This window comes from Drosophila ananassae, chromosome 3L (assembly GCF_017639315.1).
Source record: "Drosophila ananassae strain 14024-0371.13 chromosome 3L, ASM1763931v2, whole genome shotgun sequence".
NCBI lineage: Eukaryota > Metazoa > Arthropoda > Insecta > Diptera > Drosophilidae > Drosophila > Drosophila ananassae.
The window spans coordinates 15,581,214-15,596,529 of NC_057929.1; the positions used below are offsets into that span (position 1 = coordinate 15,581,214).

Sequence of the window (15,316 nt, forward strand, 5' to 3'; positions counted from 1 at the left end):
CTCTGTTATTCGCACTTAATCTCATTCTGCTCCCATTCTGCATATTTAAATTGACCTTCGAATGCCAGACAATTGCAAAAAGGGGAGCAGTCTTTAACAAAAAGGGAACAAAAGCCATCACAATGGCCCAGCTCCCCCAGGTTGGATTACAAGTTCCGTTCTACTTTATTTAACTGCTGAGAATTATTTTAATATGTATGCCTATAAGTAGGGTAGCTCCTCTTGTAGAGACCCTTTATTGCTTCGACATATACAGTTTTTTCCATAAGGCAAATCTTGTTAGATCTAGGCTATTCTGGACAGATTCCTGGAAGGTTCCTGTACTGGTATGACCATAAAAAAACAAGTAATTGCACATCTTTTGGTCCTTAAGATCCGAGGCCTGGCAGGTGGCATCCTCACGGAAAATTCTAGTGATAGAGTCATTAAAATACATCCTTAAATAGTATACACTTTACCTACCCCGTTTTCCCGAATTGGGTCACCAGTTCACTCATTCTTTGGGTCACTTTGGCATCCAGTGAGTCCTTCGGGTAGTCCTCTACAAAACCCTTTATGCGAATCGTATGAAGGCCGTCTTCCATATGTCCAGCTCCCACTCCGTAATTCAAATCATTTCCACTGACAAACACTGTAGCAGGACGTGATCCTTCGTAGTCAAAGATGTAAACAGATAAGGGATTCTTTTCGAGATCCGCATATCCTGCATATGAGACTATTGTCTGATACATCGGGTAGAAGAAATTAAAGTCCCCGCTGATCTCCGCCAGGTCCAGAAGGGTGTCGTTGTTCAGGCCTTTCCCATGAAACTGATACGCATCGAATATATCCTGCACCACCTCTGGATCAGTGCCCTCCGGCAGACTGAGGGCCAAGGCCATGTGTTCCAGGAAGTTCTCGTTGAACTCCTCTTGTCGCTTGGCATCAACAAAAGCATGTAAGAGGGTTAGTGTTCCCTCCCCAGTCCGCGAATTGTAGCTGATTACCCAAGGCACCTGGTGCATGTTTCCAGACAAGTGTGTGGTCAGTGGATCCTCGACCAGGAAGGCATCAGGACAGCCTACCGGCTCTATAACAGGCCGGGAGTGGAGCTGAGGCAGGGTGTCAAACACCTTAAGGCTGTCGATACTCTTTAAAAGCTTCGTGGCATCCACATCGCTTAGTTTCTGAGCAAGATCCTTGCTACTAAGGCTCTCGGCCTCCGCTATGCCGGCCAATTTGGCCAAGTATCGAGTTTGCGAAAGTGGATCCTTTAGAATAGTTATGGTCGGAGAGAACCACATGCCTGTCAAGGACATGGCGCGATGAAACAGACCTTGGAAAACAAAACATATTTAAGATTTCATTTTATAAAACTCCCCAGGAGCCGTAAAAATAACAACCTACCTTTCGAACCTGGACTCAGCATATGGAGGTGCGTGGAAACTCCTCCGGCGCTGTGCCCGAAAAGAGTAACCATGTCTGGGTCGCCACCAAAACTTCTTATATAACGCTGCACCCACTGCAGTGCTAGACGCTGATCCTTGAGTCCAAAATTACCTGGCATGTGCTCATCACCCGTGCTTAAAAAACCTGAAAGATTAGGGTTCAGAAAAGGGTGATATTAGGAGCTTTGCAAAGGCACTCGCCAAAAGGACCAACGCGATAGCTTATGGTCACCACAATAACGCCTCCTGCATCCATTAGGTACTCGGGGCCACTGCCTATGGGATGAGCGGAGCCGCTGAAGAAACCACCAGAGTGGACGTAGACCATAACGGGTAGGAGGGTGGAGGTTTCTTCCTTCGGCCTGTAGACGTTCAAATAAAGGCAGTCCTCCGATCCCAAAATCGGCCAGCCATCGATAAAATAGTTCCTTTGCAGGCAACTGTCCATGGCCGTGCCTGCGTCCCGAACGCCGTTCCAGGCAGTAGCTGGTTTAGGATTCTAAAGGGAAGCCATGAAATAATCCGTGTGGGCAGAAGTTATCTGGATGACAGCACCTTGAAGCGAAGCTCTCCCACTGGCGGCTGAGCAAAGGGTATGCCGAGAAAGGACTCGAAGCTGCCGGTCTGAAATCCTGGCATTTCTGTGCCCTTCAAACATCCCAGATCCTGCAGGCACACGTCCAGGGAATCACCACTGACAGCCGCCAACAAGAACAGTGCTCCTAGAGCTCTAACAAGCATTTTAAAAACTTAAATTGAACGAAAATGGTTCCACTCTTTATATTAACTCCGAGTGCACACCGTATCGGGTAACTCTATTAGCCACGTCCCAACCCATCAATTTAGTGGACAGATAATACCAGCACTTGTCAAAACGTAAAGGTTGTTAATTGTGTATTTAGAGTACAGAAGCGCCCACCAAAGCTTAACGTAATAGAGTGTCTTAGCCTACACACGCATTCATTTCAAGCTTATCCATTAAGAGGTATGGTTGCAATAATATACATATAAACACGAATCTAATATAATAATGGTGATCCAATGAACGATATAGATGGGGGGCGGGAAATTGCTCTAAATAATAGGCTTAGGAACCGGATACATCAAATTGCCGGCAGATTGCGGCGCTGATGAGAGCTCAGCTCCGGATGCCACATGTCCAAGATTAACACCAAACGGGGCAACGAGCCATTGTGCCAGACTTCGTGCTCGAAGCTATCGTCGAAGATGAAGAGCTCGCCCTCGCGCCAAGTCCTGCAGGAGGTGAAAGTGATTTTTAGAATATTGAAAGACTCTGCGGAAAGTTACGCTTACCTTTCCTGCTCTGCCACACGAAGCAAGGTTTTTTTCGGCTCTGGAGCAACAAGCGTGAGGTGAGCCCTAAGTCGGCAGTTGGTGGGTCCGCAATGTGGCCACACATGCGTGTTGGCCTTCATCACACTGAACTTCACCTGACCCCGCCGACATCCACTCGACTCGGGGAACTGCTGCACTAAGGCACAAGTTTTGGGAGTTTTCTGGCAATTGTCTCCCATGCGGCGGCCCTGGGAGAACAGTTCGAACTGCTGCCAGACGCCTTTGTGCCGCAGCTGTTCCGCTTCATCCTCGAAAAACCCAGTTTTGCCCAAGAGTTCCAATGCCTCATCCCTGATGGTGCGCCAATGGAACTGCAACTTCTCCAGGTGCCTCTGATAGCCCGTCTCGTGGGGCTCCCAGAAGGGTTGGGCCTTTAGGCCAGGCACGTTGTACAGGGATCTCTGATACTGGCTGGTATAGAACCCTTTGGCCACTCCTTTGGAGAAGACTTGCATTGCCTCCGGCTGTCGGGACAAGCGCTGCAAGGTCTCCCCGAGCGCCAAGTAAAAGAAGGGCTCCTGGGTGCCCTCCTCCTCGGATTCCACGGCGTACTTGAGAAATGGCAGTGCCTGGAGGTAGTCTCCATACAGTTGCTTGAGAACCAGACCATAGTGAAGCTGGGCCACTGCATCATCTGGCGCGAGTTTCAGGGTGTTGAAGGAGACCTGTTCCACCTGGCGGAGGCTGTGTAGAAAGAGTCGGTTGTATTTGCGATTCAGGAAGAATAAGGTCACCTGCCTCACCTACTTGTTGGCCATGAGATGGGTGAGCGACAGTTGGTTGCGCAGGTGGGGATTGCCGGGCGAGCGCTCTATAAGGAGCTCGTGGATGTTTACGGCCTGGTGGTGGTTACCTGGAGGAGTGTAAGTCAATGAATCATTTGCAAGTTCACCCTCTTATTCATAAGATAATGTCCTAATATACAGTCAACTACAACATAGAAACTATGACTTTCACCAGGACAGGACTAAGGGAAATACTCACCCAGAAATCTCAAGTGCTTTATGCAGCTCTCGCCAGCGGCTATGAACTCCGCGTCACTGGTAATCAGTTCCTCAAAGGCCAGGTACCGCTTGTAGGCATCGATGGCTTCCCACAGACGCTGGTTGCTTTGCTGGCGCTCGGCCAGGTGCGCCAGGACCTTGGCTCTGCCCAGGTGGGCCAGCGGCTCGTCGGTGTAGCGGAGGGTGAGCATGTTAAAGGAACGCAGGGCTTGGGCGTAGTTCTTGGGTGTGGTGCATATTAGTGAGCGGTTCATTAGCCAAAAACGAAAAAGGGTTACAGAATGACAGGTAACATGCAATTAGTATAAAAATTCCATTTTTGCAATCGAACCGAAGCCCAGTTGTAGGGGGATTGGGAGGCCCATCGACTCCCCCCAGTTTTGGGTGTGTCTTTGTTGGGGGAAATCGCTGGGAGCCAACTCCCGGACAAGTGGGTCTTCGCAAGTCTTATCACTAGAGTTACATCTTAGAGTCTACTAAAATCTTCCCGAAATCTTACGATGCTAAGCCATTGACATAACTTGAAAAAACAAGCAAACATAAACTAAAGCTATGAAATGAGTTGTGTTTTTGTGATTTCTTTAGTGATTGTTGAGCTGGAGATATATAGTGGCACATTAATCCCGATTTCGAACGCTCGGAAGACTAGAACTCACCTCTCGGACCATCTCCTGGTTGGCCTTGCGCAGTTCCTGCTCGAATAGTTCATTGTTCTCGGCAGGAGCGTCCTTGGGCTTGATCTCTGTTCGGGATTAAGTTTCAATTAGAATCTTTACGACTAACTCTGGAGAAATGGCGACGTGAAATTTTGAACGGCTAAACGGCCTAGAAGAACTCCATTTTACGGCTACTTGCTACGTCAACACTTACTGTATGGGGTCAGGTATTACGATCTGAGTGTACGTGTCTTAAAGTAGCTCTAACATAAGTGATCGAGAGTGTGTGTCGGATGAGGATGGAGGCGATGGCTGAGTTTAGAAATTACGTGTCCAGCTGGGATCGTCCGAGTCGGGATCGCTCTCGTACTCCTTTGAGGGCAGGCGCCCGTACTTGGCATCCAGCCGGTTCATCAGATCGCTGTCATCCACGTCGGAAATCTCGTCCTCCTCGTCAGTGATCTCGGCATCGTCGTCGTCGCTGTCGTCGTGTTCATAATTCTCTATTTCCCCATCCTCATACTCCACATATATGTCGCTCGACCCGGCTTGCTGAGGCTCTGCCACCGGCTTCACAGGCTCATCCTTGGGAGGCTCCTGCTTCCCCTTGTACATGGCGCTCAGTTGCTCGAAGGTCTCGGGCATGTAGCTGGCCATGGATGCCACATTATCGTCGCTTTCGTTCGCCGCCTCCTCGTTCTCCTCAATGTCGCTGATCTCCACCTCGATCTCCTCCTCGATTACGATTTCCTCCTCGGAATATTCTTCGGAAATACGACTTAAATTAAAATACTGAGCCCTTGGCCGAGACTCAAAGCTAAGGGGGCCAGTAGATCACTCGGAATCGCAAGTAATCTAAGGGCAACTTCGGCGGACCGAAGTTCGCTATGAGCTGTTACATTATGTCCAACCATCATCCAAGAGGGGCAGCTCCTCCACATCATCCGGTATGTGATCCTCAGCCGTGGCGATCGTCAGTCTCCGCCGCATTACGGCCTCCGGGGCGGGTGGGTCCTCGGCTAGCGTTCAGATCGAATATTATTCAGGGATATAGGAAATCACAAGTCGAGCAAGAACATTAAGCTCTTAGAACTAATTCCGTACACACATACATACATACATGGGTAAAAATATTTAAATAAAGCCGTGACTAAAATCAAGAATATACAAAAAATAAACAATCAAAATAAGCTAACTGAAGAAAGTGCAAAATAAAATGCCTGTTTTTGGTTTAGTTCTGTTAATACGAGACATTCAGATAGATCTCTTTTCAGATAGATCGGAGTTAGCTAGGAAAGCGGCGTTTAGTCGGAAGCCTGATTCATCCAAGTGCCCCGGATTTGACCCGGGTTTTAATCGTTAGCATTACAATGTGACGTGCTTTTGCTTGGAGATTGGAGATTGAAGAGCAGAGAGCGAAGAGTACAGAGCGTGGGGCGGAGAATTCTTTTAGCATTGAAGACTCACTTGTATTAGGACTCTTCCGTATCAATACAAGGCGTGAGACTAAGGCAAGTGCTACGCCAACGCCAAACTTGACGGCAACTGTAAATGAGTCAGTATTAAGTTTAATCAGAAAACAAACATATTTCGCTTGCACTTTCTTGTACAATTTTTCTCGAATAGTGTATTTTTTTCAGTGTAAATTGGATTTTGGTAAGATGGAGCCCTTCTGTCTGTCCGTTCTTAAATGTTATACTTCTATGATATCCGTTAACCGTTCAAATCTTATCGATCTCCGCCACCAACTTACGTGAAGCCAACCAGGAAGATCCCTCTTCTTGGGGATCCTTCTCCCCGTTGTTATCCTGATCGTCCTGATCATCTTGATCTGGTTTCTGGCTGCTTAGTTTCACGGGTTCGTCTTCAACGTCCTGATCCAGAGACTCAAAATCGTCATCATCGTCGTCCTTGTCTTCGTTCTATTGTAATATAATATTAAGTAAATTGATTTAAAGGACTATCTGAATCTTCTCACATTCTCAGCATCGTCGGCTGCTGCAGTGGGTTCTTGGGACTGCTCTACCTCCTCTTCTTCCTCAGGCTGGTCATCATCTTCTTCCTGAAAAATTCCATAATACTTAGCAATAGTTCCTATCTTATGACATCAACTTAAGCGAATTAAAATTACTTCAGGAGCTTCAGATGGAGGTGTTTCTTCAGATGGAGGAACTTCATCTTCATCATCAGCATCGCCTTCGTCCACGTTGTCTTCGTCCTCTTCATACTCGGCGGTGGCTTCAGTGGTGGCCTCCACAGTGGGTTCCACCTCCTCCTCCTCTTCGTCCTCCTCATCAGCTTCTTCATCCTCCACGTCATCTTCGGCTGTTATATTCTCGCCGGCATTATTTTCCTCCTCTCCCTCCTCTTCATCCTCCTCCTCTTCCGGCTCCTCGTCTTCCTGATCAGCCTCCTCCTCGTCTTCCTCAGGCGTGGCTTCACCCTCGTCTAACTCGGCAGAAAGAGGTTCTTCTAAATAAGAAATTAAAATTAAATAAGAAACAAAGATAGTAGAAAGACCTACCCTCTTCTTCATGGTCATCTTCTTCTTCTTCTTCGTGATCCTCAAGCTCATCGTGGTCGTCATGATCGTCTAGAGCTTCTCCGGAAGGCTCCTGAACATCGTGGCCTTCGTGTTCTACCCTGTGCTCGTCCACCCAGCCATCGAAATAATTGGAGAATCGCGATTCCGACAAGGGGGTATCCACTTTATAGAGATGGATAGTAGTTAGTACACATCGAGTATGGATATAGTTATACTTACGATCTTCTAGCCCTCGGTTCTCCATGATGATCAAGGCCACTACTCCCAAGAGCGCGGCCATCAATGAGAAGAATATGATTTTGGCACACCAGTGGCCGCCAGTGCCGTGATCGTGGTGCACGTGCAGATGCACATCGTCGTTCCCCATCTTTGTAATGTGAACGCCGTGGGACGATTCGTCGTCATCTGAGGTCGGATGGCCGGAGCGGAGTGAGCGATTGCATGAGAACGAAATAATAATGACATGTGAATGCGATGCCTTCTAATTGAATGCACCTTCAGGCAGTGATTTTAGTAACTGAGCGGGTATTTAAATTGAAATACAGTAGCAGGGGGGGTAGGCTCGGTAGACTGGATAGACTGGCAGGGGAGGAGGCTAATACATTTAAATTAGGCTACCTTGGAAACTGGACTGGCGCAGATCAGTCAGGTCGCCCTCGGACTTGCGATCATCTAAACAAAAAGTTAGTAACATAATGCATACAGTTTTATTCCGATCTTAGCATATCTTCCTTCATATTCTAGAACCTACTTATCTCTATTTTAACAAATACTCATTTAAAAATAGGGGTACATAAAACCCCATGAGTATAATGCCCTGGTGTACCGGCATTACAGACTGATAAGGAAGCGAGAAGATTTGTTTATGCCCAAATATGCGAGATTATAAACAAAGAACCCGACAGTCATGCTCTTGGGCAGCTGGCCAACTGAAAATAAATGGCCTCAGTTGTAGCCGCGACTGGTGGGTGTAATGGCCAGGAAGAGTCTTGGCCAGATGCAGTGGAATTATTATAGACAGATATAGATATAGATTCTAGAAGCATGGTGACTTTGTGGAGGTGAATTCCATCCGGCTCGCCCCCTGGGAGGTGGCAATATAACAGACCTTCAGCGCTCTGCTCAGTTTGCTCACACAGATGAGAAATCAGAGCTACTCTCCGATTTTAAGGATCATTCAACCCCCGAATTCCATGGCCCTTCTTATGCCTCAGACAGGCTCTTCTCTTCGACATCCGCACACACGTCATATATATATTTTCCCCATCTATAGATCGGCACACGCATAGCGACAGACCACGGCGAGATGTATAATTTTATATAATAGGGCAAAGTTATTTTTAAATGCACTCGCCAATAATATGCTAATAAAAGAAAACAAATGCTTGCTCGATTCTGGCGGCGGCCAAGAATAGCGGTAAGTCACACGGTCACTTAACCGATAACGGTTACTTTCACATTCGAAGGAAATTAGATAGGGGACTTACCACGTTTTCGGCGCTTATCCTTTCGCTTTCGCGGCTGCACATCCCCCGACATTTTGGCTCCTTGGCTCTAAATATATGGCTAACGAATGGACAGGAGGATGTTTGCCGCAGTTTTGGACCACGGACCGCGATCTTCGTTATTTTGTACTGTTCAGCACTCGCCCCCTAGGCCCGGGTGGCAATATCGGATCCCCAGCATTGCCAGATGAGTAGCGAAAAATGACTGAGGCCGGCAACGCTGACTTCAATACTATCGATACTATCGATCACAGTCGCAATGCAGCCGTGTCCAACCACCCCCAAAAGAAAAAGAAAATACACAAAAAACAAGAAATACACAAGAAACAAGAAGACGGTGGCGCAGCGGATTACAGAGTGGTCCCTGTCGCAGTGAACGGCAATTGAACGGCTTCGGCACTCTCCGCCGCACCTGGCGAGCACCTGCCTGGGTAGAAGGAGCACCTGGCAATGGCCGGAGACATGTCCATCGGATGCGCGGCTCTGAAGCGGTCCAGCAAGCATGTGCCCAGCGGAGAACTGGCGAAGGACAAGGAGAACGGTGACGGTGGCCTGACTAAGGTTCCTCCGGTGGCTCCACAAAATATGCGTGGTGGCCTAAGAGTCTACAAGATCGTCATCTTGGGTGACGGTGGTGTGGGCAAGTCAGGTGAGTCTGGGTCTGGGTCCGACTTTTTTTAATCAGAAATCAGTATATGAAGTCGGTCGGTCTATCACTGCGCACTTTGTATGTGTGGCTGCGAAAAATCAATAAATTATCTCAATTTCTTTTACGCTTTGTTTTGGCGGCCACCCCTCGACCCAAAACCATCTTCCACCCCGAAAATCCGAACGTTGCTCGTTTTTGCCGAACAGCTGTCACTTTGCAGTTCGTGAGCCACAGTTTCCTCGACTACCACGACCCCACGATTGGTGAGTTGCTCCCCTGGAAAAAAAACCACCCCCACCACCCCCCTCAATGACATGGCCTTAATTTTTTCCGGCAGAGGACTCGTACCAGCAACAGGCGGTCATTGACAATGAAGCGGCATTGCTGGATATACTCGACACCGCCGGCCAGGTTGAGTTCACGGCCATGCGGGACCAATACATGCGCTGCGGTGAAGGTTTCATTATTTGTTACTCGGTCACTGACCGCCACAGTTTCCAGGTAGGATTCGGAAAGAAAATCTCGAAAAAGAATACCATTATCCGCTTAATCTTTTCACAGGAAGCTTCCGAATACAGGAAACTAATAACCCGGGTGCGCCTCTCCGAGGACATCCCACTGGTGTTGATCGCCAATAAGGTGGACCTGGAATCCCAGCGCCGCGTCACCACCGAGGAGGGCAAAAACCTGGCCAACCAGTTTGGCTGTCCCTTTTTCGAGACCTCGGCAGCATTGCGGCACTACATCGACGAAGCGTTCTACACACTTGTCCGCGAAATCCGTCGCAAGGAGCTTCAAAAAGCCCTGGGCACAGACTCCAGCTCGGAGAAGATCCATACACGCCATCGCAGTCGCTGGTGGCGCATTCGCTCTATTTTTGCTTTGGTATTTAGGCGTAGGCGGAACCTCAACTAGGCTCGACCAACCTTGAGTGCAATATTAGCCACACAAACACACAAAAGAGTAACTTTTTTGCTGTATCTAAGATAGTTGTTATTGATCGTCAATCAGATATTTATTTATTATTTGTTATTACAAAACTATTTAACTTACTTGTTGGCCAGTAAAATGGGAATGTGTAGAGCAGATACGTTTAAGCACTGATCCAAAAGATACGTATTAACCATGCACGTACATATGTTTATGTAGTAAATATAAATAATAACGTTGATTCCTATTGAAAGGGCGATTGGCAGGCAGGAAGAGCGACAGCCGGACGACCAATAATGCGGGCAATTGCTGCAGAAATATTAGCCAAGTGGGGAGAATTTTAAACTTATGTATGAACGTATTACTAAAGATACACTTACAAAAAACATGACACACATTTAACTAATCGAATAAATGTTGAATTTAATGTAAACTAATATTATAAAGCGATCGATCGACCGATCGATGGAACACTAGTACCAATAACAATACCAGAGAGCTTTGTTCAAACCCCCAACCCAAATGAATTAATTAATGTAACGCGAAGTGTATGCGTAATTTAAGCCCAAAGCAGCCGATTGCATTTGTTGTTTAAGTTTGAGACATGTTTATTGTTTTAATTTTAAGGAACCATGTTTACACCTAAGTTTATTTATTATAGTTTAAAAATCTGTTAATTACTTTTACACGACACGTTCTATGACAAATACTTACCATGAGTTCCTTTCATCAATGTTAACTGCTGTATCAGAACTCATACCACCCGACATTTGCTGGATGACCCCGAGTCCTTGGGGACAGTTGGTCGGGCCTACCGCTATTATCACTCTCCTCTCCAAAAAAACAATATTCCGACCAACAGAATCCAAAACAGAATGTAAAGATGCTTATAAAGTGACATGGGAGATGATGTCGAAGGAACTATATTTTCAGGTCGTTTTGAAAACGGCAGACTGGTTCAGACAGCGATGCCAATAATGATTGTATCACATAATCGAAAGAAATTCAGTGTAACATTTTGATTCATAATGTTATGTACATTTTAAATGTAAAAAAAAAAATGGAATACTAAAGCACAAAATAAAAATAAAAAAAAAACATGAGTTATGATTTATTTTTGAATTTAAATCCCCCTCCCCCACATCCATAATAAAGTAATCTTTTAAACCAAGAGTAGATCAAATTTACTGTTTATTTATAAGTATATGTATAGTTTGGTTGTATCTGTTGCATCTTAGAGTTTTTCAACTTCTGCGTGAGAATTACACGATTGACGGTACAAAATACAAAAAAGAAATGTAGTATCTATCTTTTTTTTTCATGTTTTCCACTCGTTTTAATGCAAAGTACAAATATTAAAAATCCGCTTAATGCGCTCGAAATAGTTGGTTTCACTTTAATCAAAATCATCATCATCATCTTCATTCATTTGTTTTGTTTTTTTATTTTTTCATCCCACGCGAAAACTGAATGCATCTCATTTGTGGCTTACGTTTAGTTTTAAATAAACATTTATCGTTTTGTTTTTGTGTTTTTAGTTCGGTTCGTGTAATGTAGTTTCACTTGCTTGCTTAGCGCTGTCTCAGATAGATTTAAAGGGAACATTACTTTCGCATCTCATAGCTTTCTCGCCGCCTGCCACCTGCCGCCCTGCACAAGTCTAACTAGATCCACTGATAATAATACACCTGCCCACAGTTTACAATTTACTCATCCTGCTGGACTGGACCACTTAATCACAATGACACACCAAATGGAGCTGGACATAAACGGATACAACTTCTGAATATGTTTACATATATCGATATATATTTGCTTGCAGTGGCTGACTGATCGATCTGCTCTCTGCCCTAGGTTACAAATAATAATGCCATAGTTATTACTGTTTACTTTTTTTTCGGTTTATAACTACACTAGACTGTATATAAAATCAAATCCGCATTTGACATTCTGCCCGGGGTCCTCTTTCTCTACTGAATCCGCTTGACCTTGCCTTCCCTCCTTGCCTCCGATGATCATCATCCTCCTTTCTCAATGTTACTCGCTGTTGTTGTTCTTGATTTTTTCCAGCTTGATGTATCCAATGTTGTTTTGTTGGTTGCTTGTTGTTTGTTTGTTGTTGAGTGGTGGTTCAGCTCGTTATTGTTGTAAAAAGGTGTGTGTGTGTGTATTGTGTTGTGTTGTGTTGCTTGTATGTGTGAGTTTGTGTATGCTGTTGTTGTTGCTGTGTGGTAAAGATTTTCATGTTTGTTGATTTGCTCTTTTAGAGCAAAAGGCATCTGGTCTTCTTCCTCTTTTTGACTTGCAGCGCGGCCCGGGTTGCCGTCTCAAACACATCCCTCACACCCTCCTTAGACTTGGCCGAGCACTCCAAATAGGCAAAGGCATTAATCTTCTCGGCCATGGCGCGACCCTCTTGCGGTTTCACCGGCTCCTGTTTCATCTTTGCGAGGTCCTGCAAATGCCAATTCGTAATGTTAATATGAAAGGAGCAAAAGGACATGCTTAGTTATATGAATACACACCCGAATTGTGTTGGGATCATTTCGCAAATCTTTCTTATTTCCTACCAAAATGATTGGAACATTTGGACAAAAGTGCTTGACCTGCAAGGAATTATTTGTCAACTTTGTGAAAACTATTGAAACCTTTGTTCTACTCACCTCTGGGGTCCACTTTTCAGGAATATTTTCTAATGAATCAGGGGAATCCACTGAGAAACACATCAGTATAACATCAGTGTCTGGGTAGCTCAGCGGTCGTAGTCTGTCGTAGTCCTCCTGGCCGGCTGTATCCCACAGGGCCAGCTCCACCTGGAAAATATAAATAAATAGGGTTTCTTATCAAAAGTCTTTGAGGCATGGGGTATGGGGTATAAGGTGTGGGGCATGGGGCATGGATGGGAAGCTTGGGGAAGGCTAAACGCGAAACAAGTTAGAGTTGCAGATAGCAGTGCGAGAGTAGAGTGAGCAAGGAACTCGCCGGCGGAAATACCAAGCGAATTAATCACTTCGGGAACGGGTGAAGTAGAATGACGTGAACACCACCAGACATACACACCGCATTGTACATACATACATATGTGTGTAAGCGCTATCCAAACAGAAATATACAGAAACCAAACAGAAACCCCCATATTGCGCAGCAGAGGCAAACAATATTCGAGTTTCGCTGTTTATTTCAAAAATATTGAGAATCAAATCGACAGGCTATATAGTCATATAGTCAGTCGGGAAAAGGCAAAGGCAAATCATGACTTAATGCCCTCAGAAATCGCAAAAAGAAGAAGAAGAAAATAACACAAAATGCTCATTACACTTAAGAGAGAGAGGACGGGCGAGAGAGAGAGAGAGAGTGGGATCTTGGAAGAGAGATTGCGGCCTCAGGGAGAGTACAGGTAGGGAGAGTGCTGGAGGAGGAAGGAGGGAGGGAGGGAGGAGATGGGGCCAGGGCAACGCACAAAACTGTATCTGCGCAACGGACTCGCCCAGGGGCGTGCAGGATTTAATCTTTGAAGTTCAAAGGATTTAAAAAATCAAACTTGAAAAAGAAAAGATATACTATCTTAAAAATCATCTTATATCTTGAAGTCACTTGACTCTGATAACAGCTGACCCCCTTGACTGCGCCCCTGGATCTTGTATAAGACAAATTCATAATAAAAGAAACCGAGCGGAAGGAAGGGAGCCGAGCCGCTTTCAAAGGTATTGGCGCTGCTGCTAACTCTTAAGAACACGATTGGGGTCTACGAGTGTACAGATGTGTGTGTGTGTGTATGTGTGTTTGTGGAAATGTGGCGAAGTGTGACTTAATCACTGCTATCAAAAGTTGGGATTCCGTAGCCGCTCTAGGTTAAAACAACCGAAATGTAGGCACCCAGCGTGATCACTGCTGGGGGAAAATGATTGGGGGATTTTTCTCCAGCTTTCCCCTGTCTGCCATTCGATATTGTGAGTCAATTTTTTACAAGGGAAGTGGAAGTGGAAGTGGGAGTGGAATGGGAGATGGGCCGGGTTGAGGGTGGCACCAACAAGAGAACAATAAACAAAACATAAATAGGAAATGTGAAGAATAGGATATACGCAAACTGGAAACCAACAGAATAAGAATGAAAAAAAAAGGTCGGATGATTATCGGTAGCCGGCAAGGGTGGGGCTGGCTCCATGAAGGAAGGAGTGTGTAGTGTAGGGCTTGGGATTGGGATTGGGGAACTCACCTGTTTACCATCCACCTCGATGTCGGCCACATAGTTTTCGAAGACAGTGGGCACATAGACCTCGGGGAACTGATCTTTGCTGAAGACAATCAGAAGGCAAGTTTTACCGCAGGCACCGTCGCCGACAATTACCAATTTCTTGCGAATCGTCGTCATTGGAAATTCTGCAAAATTTGAGAAGATGCAGTAGTTGCAATTGCAGCCTTTATTCCCGCAACCCGCAGTTCGCTGTTCACAGTTCTCGCCCCACCGTTTGTTCAGTGCTGATTAATTTATTCGCGAAAACTGCGCGAGCTGTTCAAAATTATCAAAATTAAAAAGCCACACAAACACACATTCACGCATACAGTCGCACGCCCGCTCTCTTTCTCCCGCCCCACTGCCTTGGCCCCCTCCCGCTCCAACACACACACGCAAACTTAGTCATACTCGAGAGTCGCGACTGCGACTGCGACTGGACGGCGATCTAATAGTTAAAAGTGTGGGGGTTCTTTCTTTCTGGCCATTGTCCGTCGTTTGCTTTTCGCTTTCTGGGCTTTTCGCGTTTTCCTTGGACTCCAGGTCGCGTCATAGGCCGCTTCCCTCTCCAGAGAAAAACTCCTCGTCCCGCTTTATTCCAAAAACATCTCATCATCCACTCGCGCTCCGCTGCCTCTGTGTGTTTATATGTATGACATGTACGTATACAAAACGGCGGTGTGTGTGTCGATGGCTGGGCGTGCGTGTGTGCGTGCTGTGTGGAATTTTTTCACAGCTCTTTCAGTCTTCAGCACTTACAATAATGATGATTTCACAACACTCAGCACGAACTGGACACTTATTTGCTTACAAAATGGCACAGATTTGTTGATTCTTACGCGTCTATCGTTTAGCTATCTCGTTATAGTTAATGCAATTACAAAAATTCGAATTCAACTCGACGATTTTTTCCCATGCAAAATGACGATGAACCAACGCCTTCAGGGCTGCGTTTGCGGTCATCGAACAGTGTGCCCAGCTCTAGCGATAACAAAGTATCGTTATTGTTT

General features: G+C 45.9%; 4 protein-coding genes across 15 annotated transcripts; 1 reads left to right on the plus strand and 3 right to left on the minus strand.

Annotated features, from left to right (window-relative positions):
* Window positions 1-208: 208 nt before the first annotated feature.
* Window positions 209-2,183, minus strand: LOC6494156 (juvenile hormone esterase). The gene is made up of 5 exons (XM_001960818.4): window positions 1,983-2,183; window positions 1,629-1,926; window positions 1,387-1,572; window positions 463-1,315; window positions 209-410 (listed from the first exon to the last, which is right to left on the minus strand). The coding sequence occupies exons 1-5, from the start codon at window positions 2,166-2,168 to the stop codon at window positions 236-238; spliced, it is 1,698 nt and encodes a 565-aa protein (XP_001960854.1). The 5' UTR covers window positions 2,169-2,183; the 3' UTR covers window positions 209-235.
* A 110-nt stretch (window positions 2,184-2,293) lies between these two features.
* On the minus strand, window positions 2,294-8,677 carry LOC6494155 (aspartyl/asparaginyl beta-hydroxylase). Of its 9 annotated transcripts, XM_001960819.4 has the most exons (15): window positions 8,476-8,676; window positions 7,607-7,660; window positions 7,208-7,393; window positions 6,968-7,150; window positions 6,575-6,915; window positions 6,422-6,505; window positions 6,197-6,365; window positions 5,911-5,988; window positions 5,355-5,462; window positions 4,773-5,207; window positions 4,444-4,529; window positions 3,768-4,008; window positions 3,531-3,636; window positions 2,742-3,467; window positions 2,294-2,681 (listed from the first exon to the last, which is right to left on the minus strand). In XM_001960819.4, the coding sequence occupies exons 1-15, from the start codon at window positions 8,525-8,527 to the stop codon at window positions 2,531-2,533; spliced, it is 3,000 nt and encodes a 999-aa protein (XP_001960855.1). In that variant the 5' UTR covers window positions 8,528-8,676; the 3' UTR covers window positions 2,294-2,530. The 9 variants fall into 9 exon arrangements, 7 of the variants coding, with proteins under 7 accessions (XP_001960855.1, XP_014762657.1, XP_014762658.1 ...); XM_014907171.3 differs by lacking the exon at window positions 7,607-7,660; XM_014907173.3 differs by lacking the exon at window positions 2,294-2,681 and having other exon boundaries at window positions 3,390-3,467; window positions 3,527-3,636; window positions 8,476-8,677.
* Window positions 8,678-8,725: 48 nt separating this feature from the next.
* Window positions 8,726-12,011, plus strand: LOC6496409 (GTP-binding protein Rit2). Its single transcript, XM_001960820.4, has 4 exons — window positions 8,726-9,142; window positions 9,349-9,405; window positions 9,480-9,643; window positions 9,704-12,011. Exons 1-4 carry the CDS (start codon window positions 8,944-8,946, stop codon window positions 10,055-10,057), a joined length of 774 nt encoding a protein of 257 aa, XP_001960856.1. The 5' UTR covers window positions 8,726-8,943; the 3' UTR covers window positions 10,058-12,011.
* On the minus strand, window positions 11,247-15,291 carry LOC6494154 (ras-like GTP-binding protein Rho1). 4 transcript variants are annotated; one of them, XM_014907167.2, is made up of 5 exons: window positions 15,146-15,291; window positions 14,289-14,452; window positions 12,736-12,885; window positions 12,598-12,678; window positions 11,247-12,527 (listed from the first exon to the last, which is right to left on the minus strand). In XM_014907167.2, the coding sequence occupies exons 2-5, from the start codon at window positions 14,442-14,444 to the stop codon at window positions 12,336-12,338; spliced, it is 579 nt and encodes a 192-aa protein (XP_014762653.1). In that variant the 5' UTR covers window positions 14,445-14,452; window positions 15,146-15,291; the 3' UTR covers window positions 11,247-12,335. The 4 variants fall into 4 exon arrangements, with proteins under 4 accessions (XP_014762653.1, XP_014762651.1, XP_001960857.1 ...); XM_014907165.3 differs by having other exon boundaries at window positions 15,118-15,284; XM_001960821.4 differs by having other exon boundaries at window positions 15,066-15,284.
* Window positions 15,292-15,316: the final 25 nt, after the last annotated feature.

Excerpts from the sequence above, each read along its gene's own strand:
- LOC6494156 (XM_001960818.4), bottom strand. The coding sequence starts at position 2,168 with ATGCTTGTTAGAGCTCTAGGAGCACTGTTCTTGTTGGCGGCTGTCAGT. Across the intron at positions 1,927-1,982 it reads TGGGAGAGCTTCGCTTCAAG|AATCCTAAACCAGCTACTGC; the intron begins GTGCTGTCATCC and ends GCTTCCCTTTAG. Across the intron at positions 411-462 it reads ACCCAATTCGGGAAAACGGG|AATTTTCCGTGAGGATGCCA; the intron begins GTAGGTAAAGTG and ends CTCTATCACTAG.
- LOC6494155 (XM_001960819.4), bottom strand. The coding sequence starts at position 8,527 with ATGTCGGGGGATGTGCAGCCGCGAAAGCGAAAGGATAAGCGCCGAAAA. Across the intron at positions 6,366-6,421 it reads CAGCCGACGATGCTGAGAAT|AACGAAGACAAGGACGACGA; the intron begins GTGAGAAGATTC and ends ATATTACAATAG. Across the intron at positions 3,468-3,530 it reads ACCCATCTCATGGCCAACAA|CCTCCGCCAGGTGGAACAGG; the intron begins GTAGGTGAGGCA and ends CTTTCTACACAG.
- LOC6496409 (XM_001960820.4), top strand. The coding sequence starts at position 8,944 with ATGGCCGGAGACATGTCCATCGGATGCGCGGCTCTGAAGCGGTCCAGC. Across the intron at positions 9,143-9,348 it reads CGGTGGTGTGGGCAAGTCAG|CTGTCACTTTGCAGTTCGTG; the intron begins GTGAGTCTGGGT and ends TTTGCCGAACAG. Across the intron at positions 9,406-9,479 it reads CTACCACGACCCCACGATTG|AGGACTCGTACCAGCAACAG; the intron begins GTGAGTTGCTCC and ends TTTTTCCGGCAG.
- LOC6494154 (XM_014907167.2), bottom strand. The coding sequence starts at position 14,444 with ATGACGACGATTCGCAAGAAATTGGTAATTGTCGGCGACGGTGCCTGC. Across the intron at positions 12,886-14,288 it reads TCGAGGTGGATGGTAAACAG|GTGGAGCTGGCCCTGTGGGA; the intron begins GTGAGTTCCCCA and ends TATATTTTCCAG. Across the intron at positions 12,528-12,597 it reads ATGATCCCAACACAATTCGG|GACCTCGCAAAGATGAAACA; the intron begins GTGTGTATTCAT and ends TGGCATTTGCAG.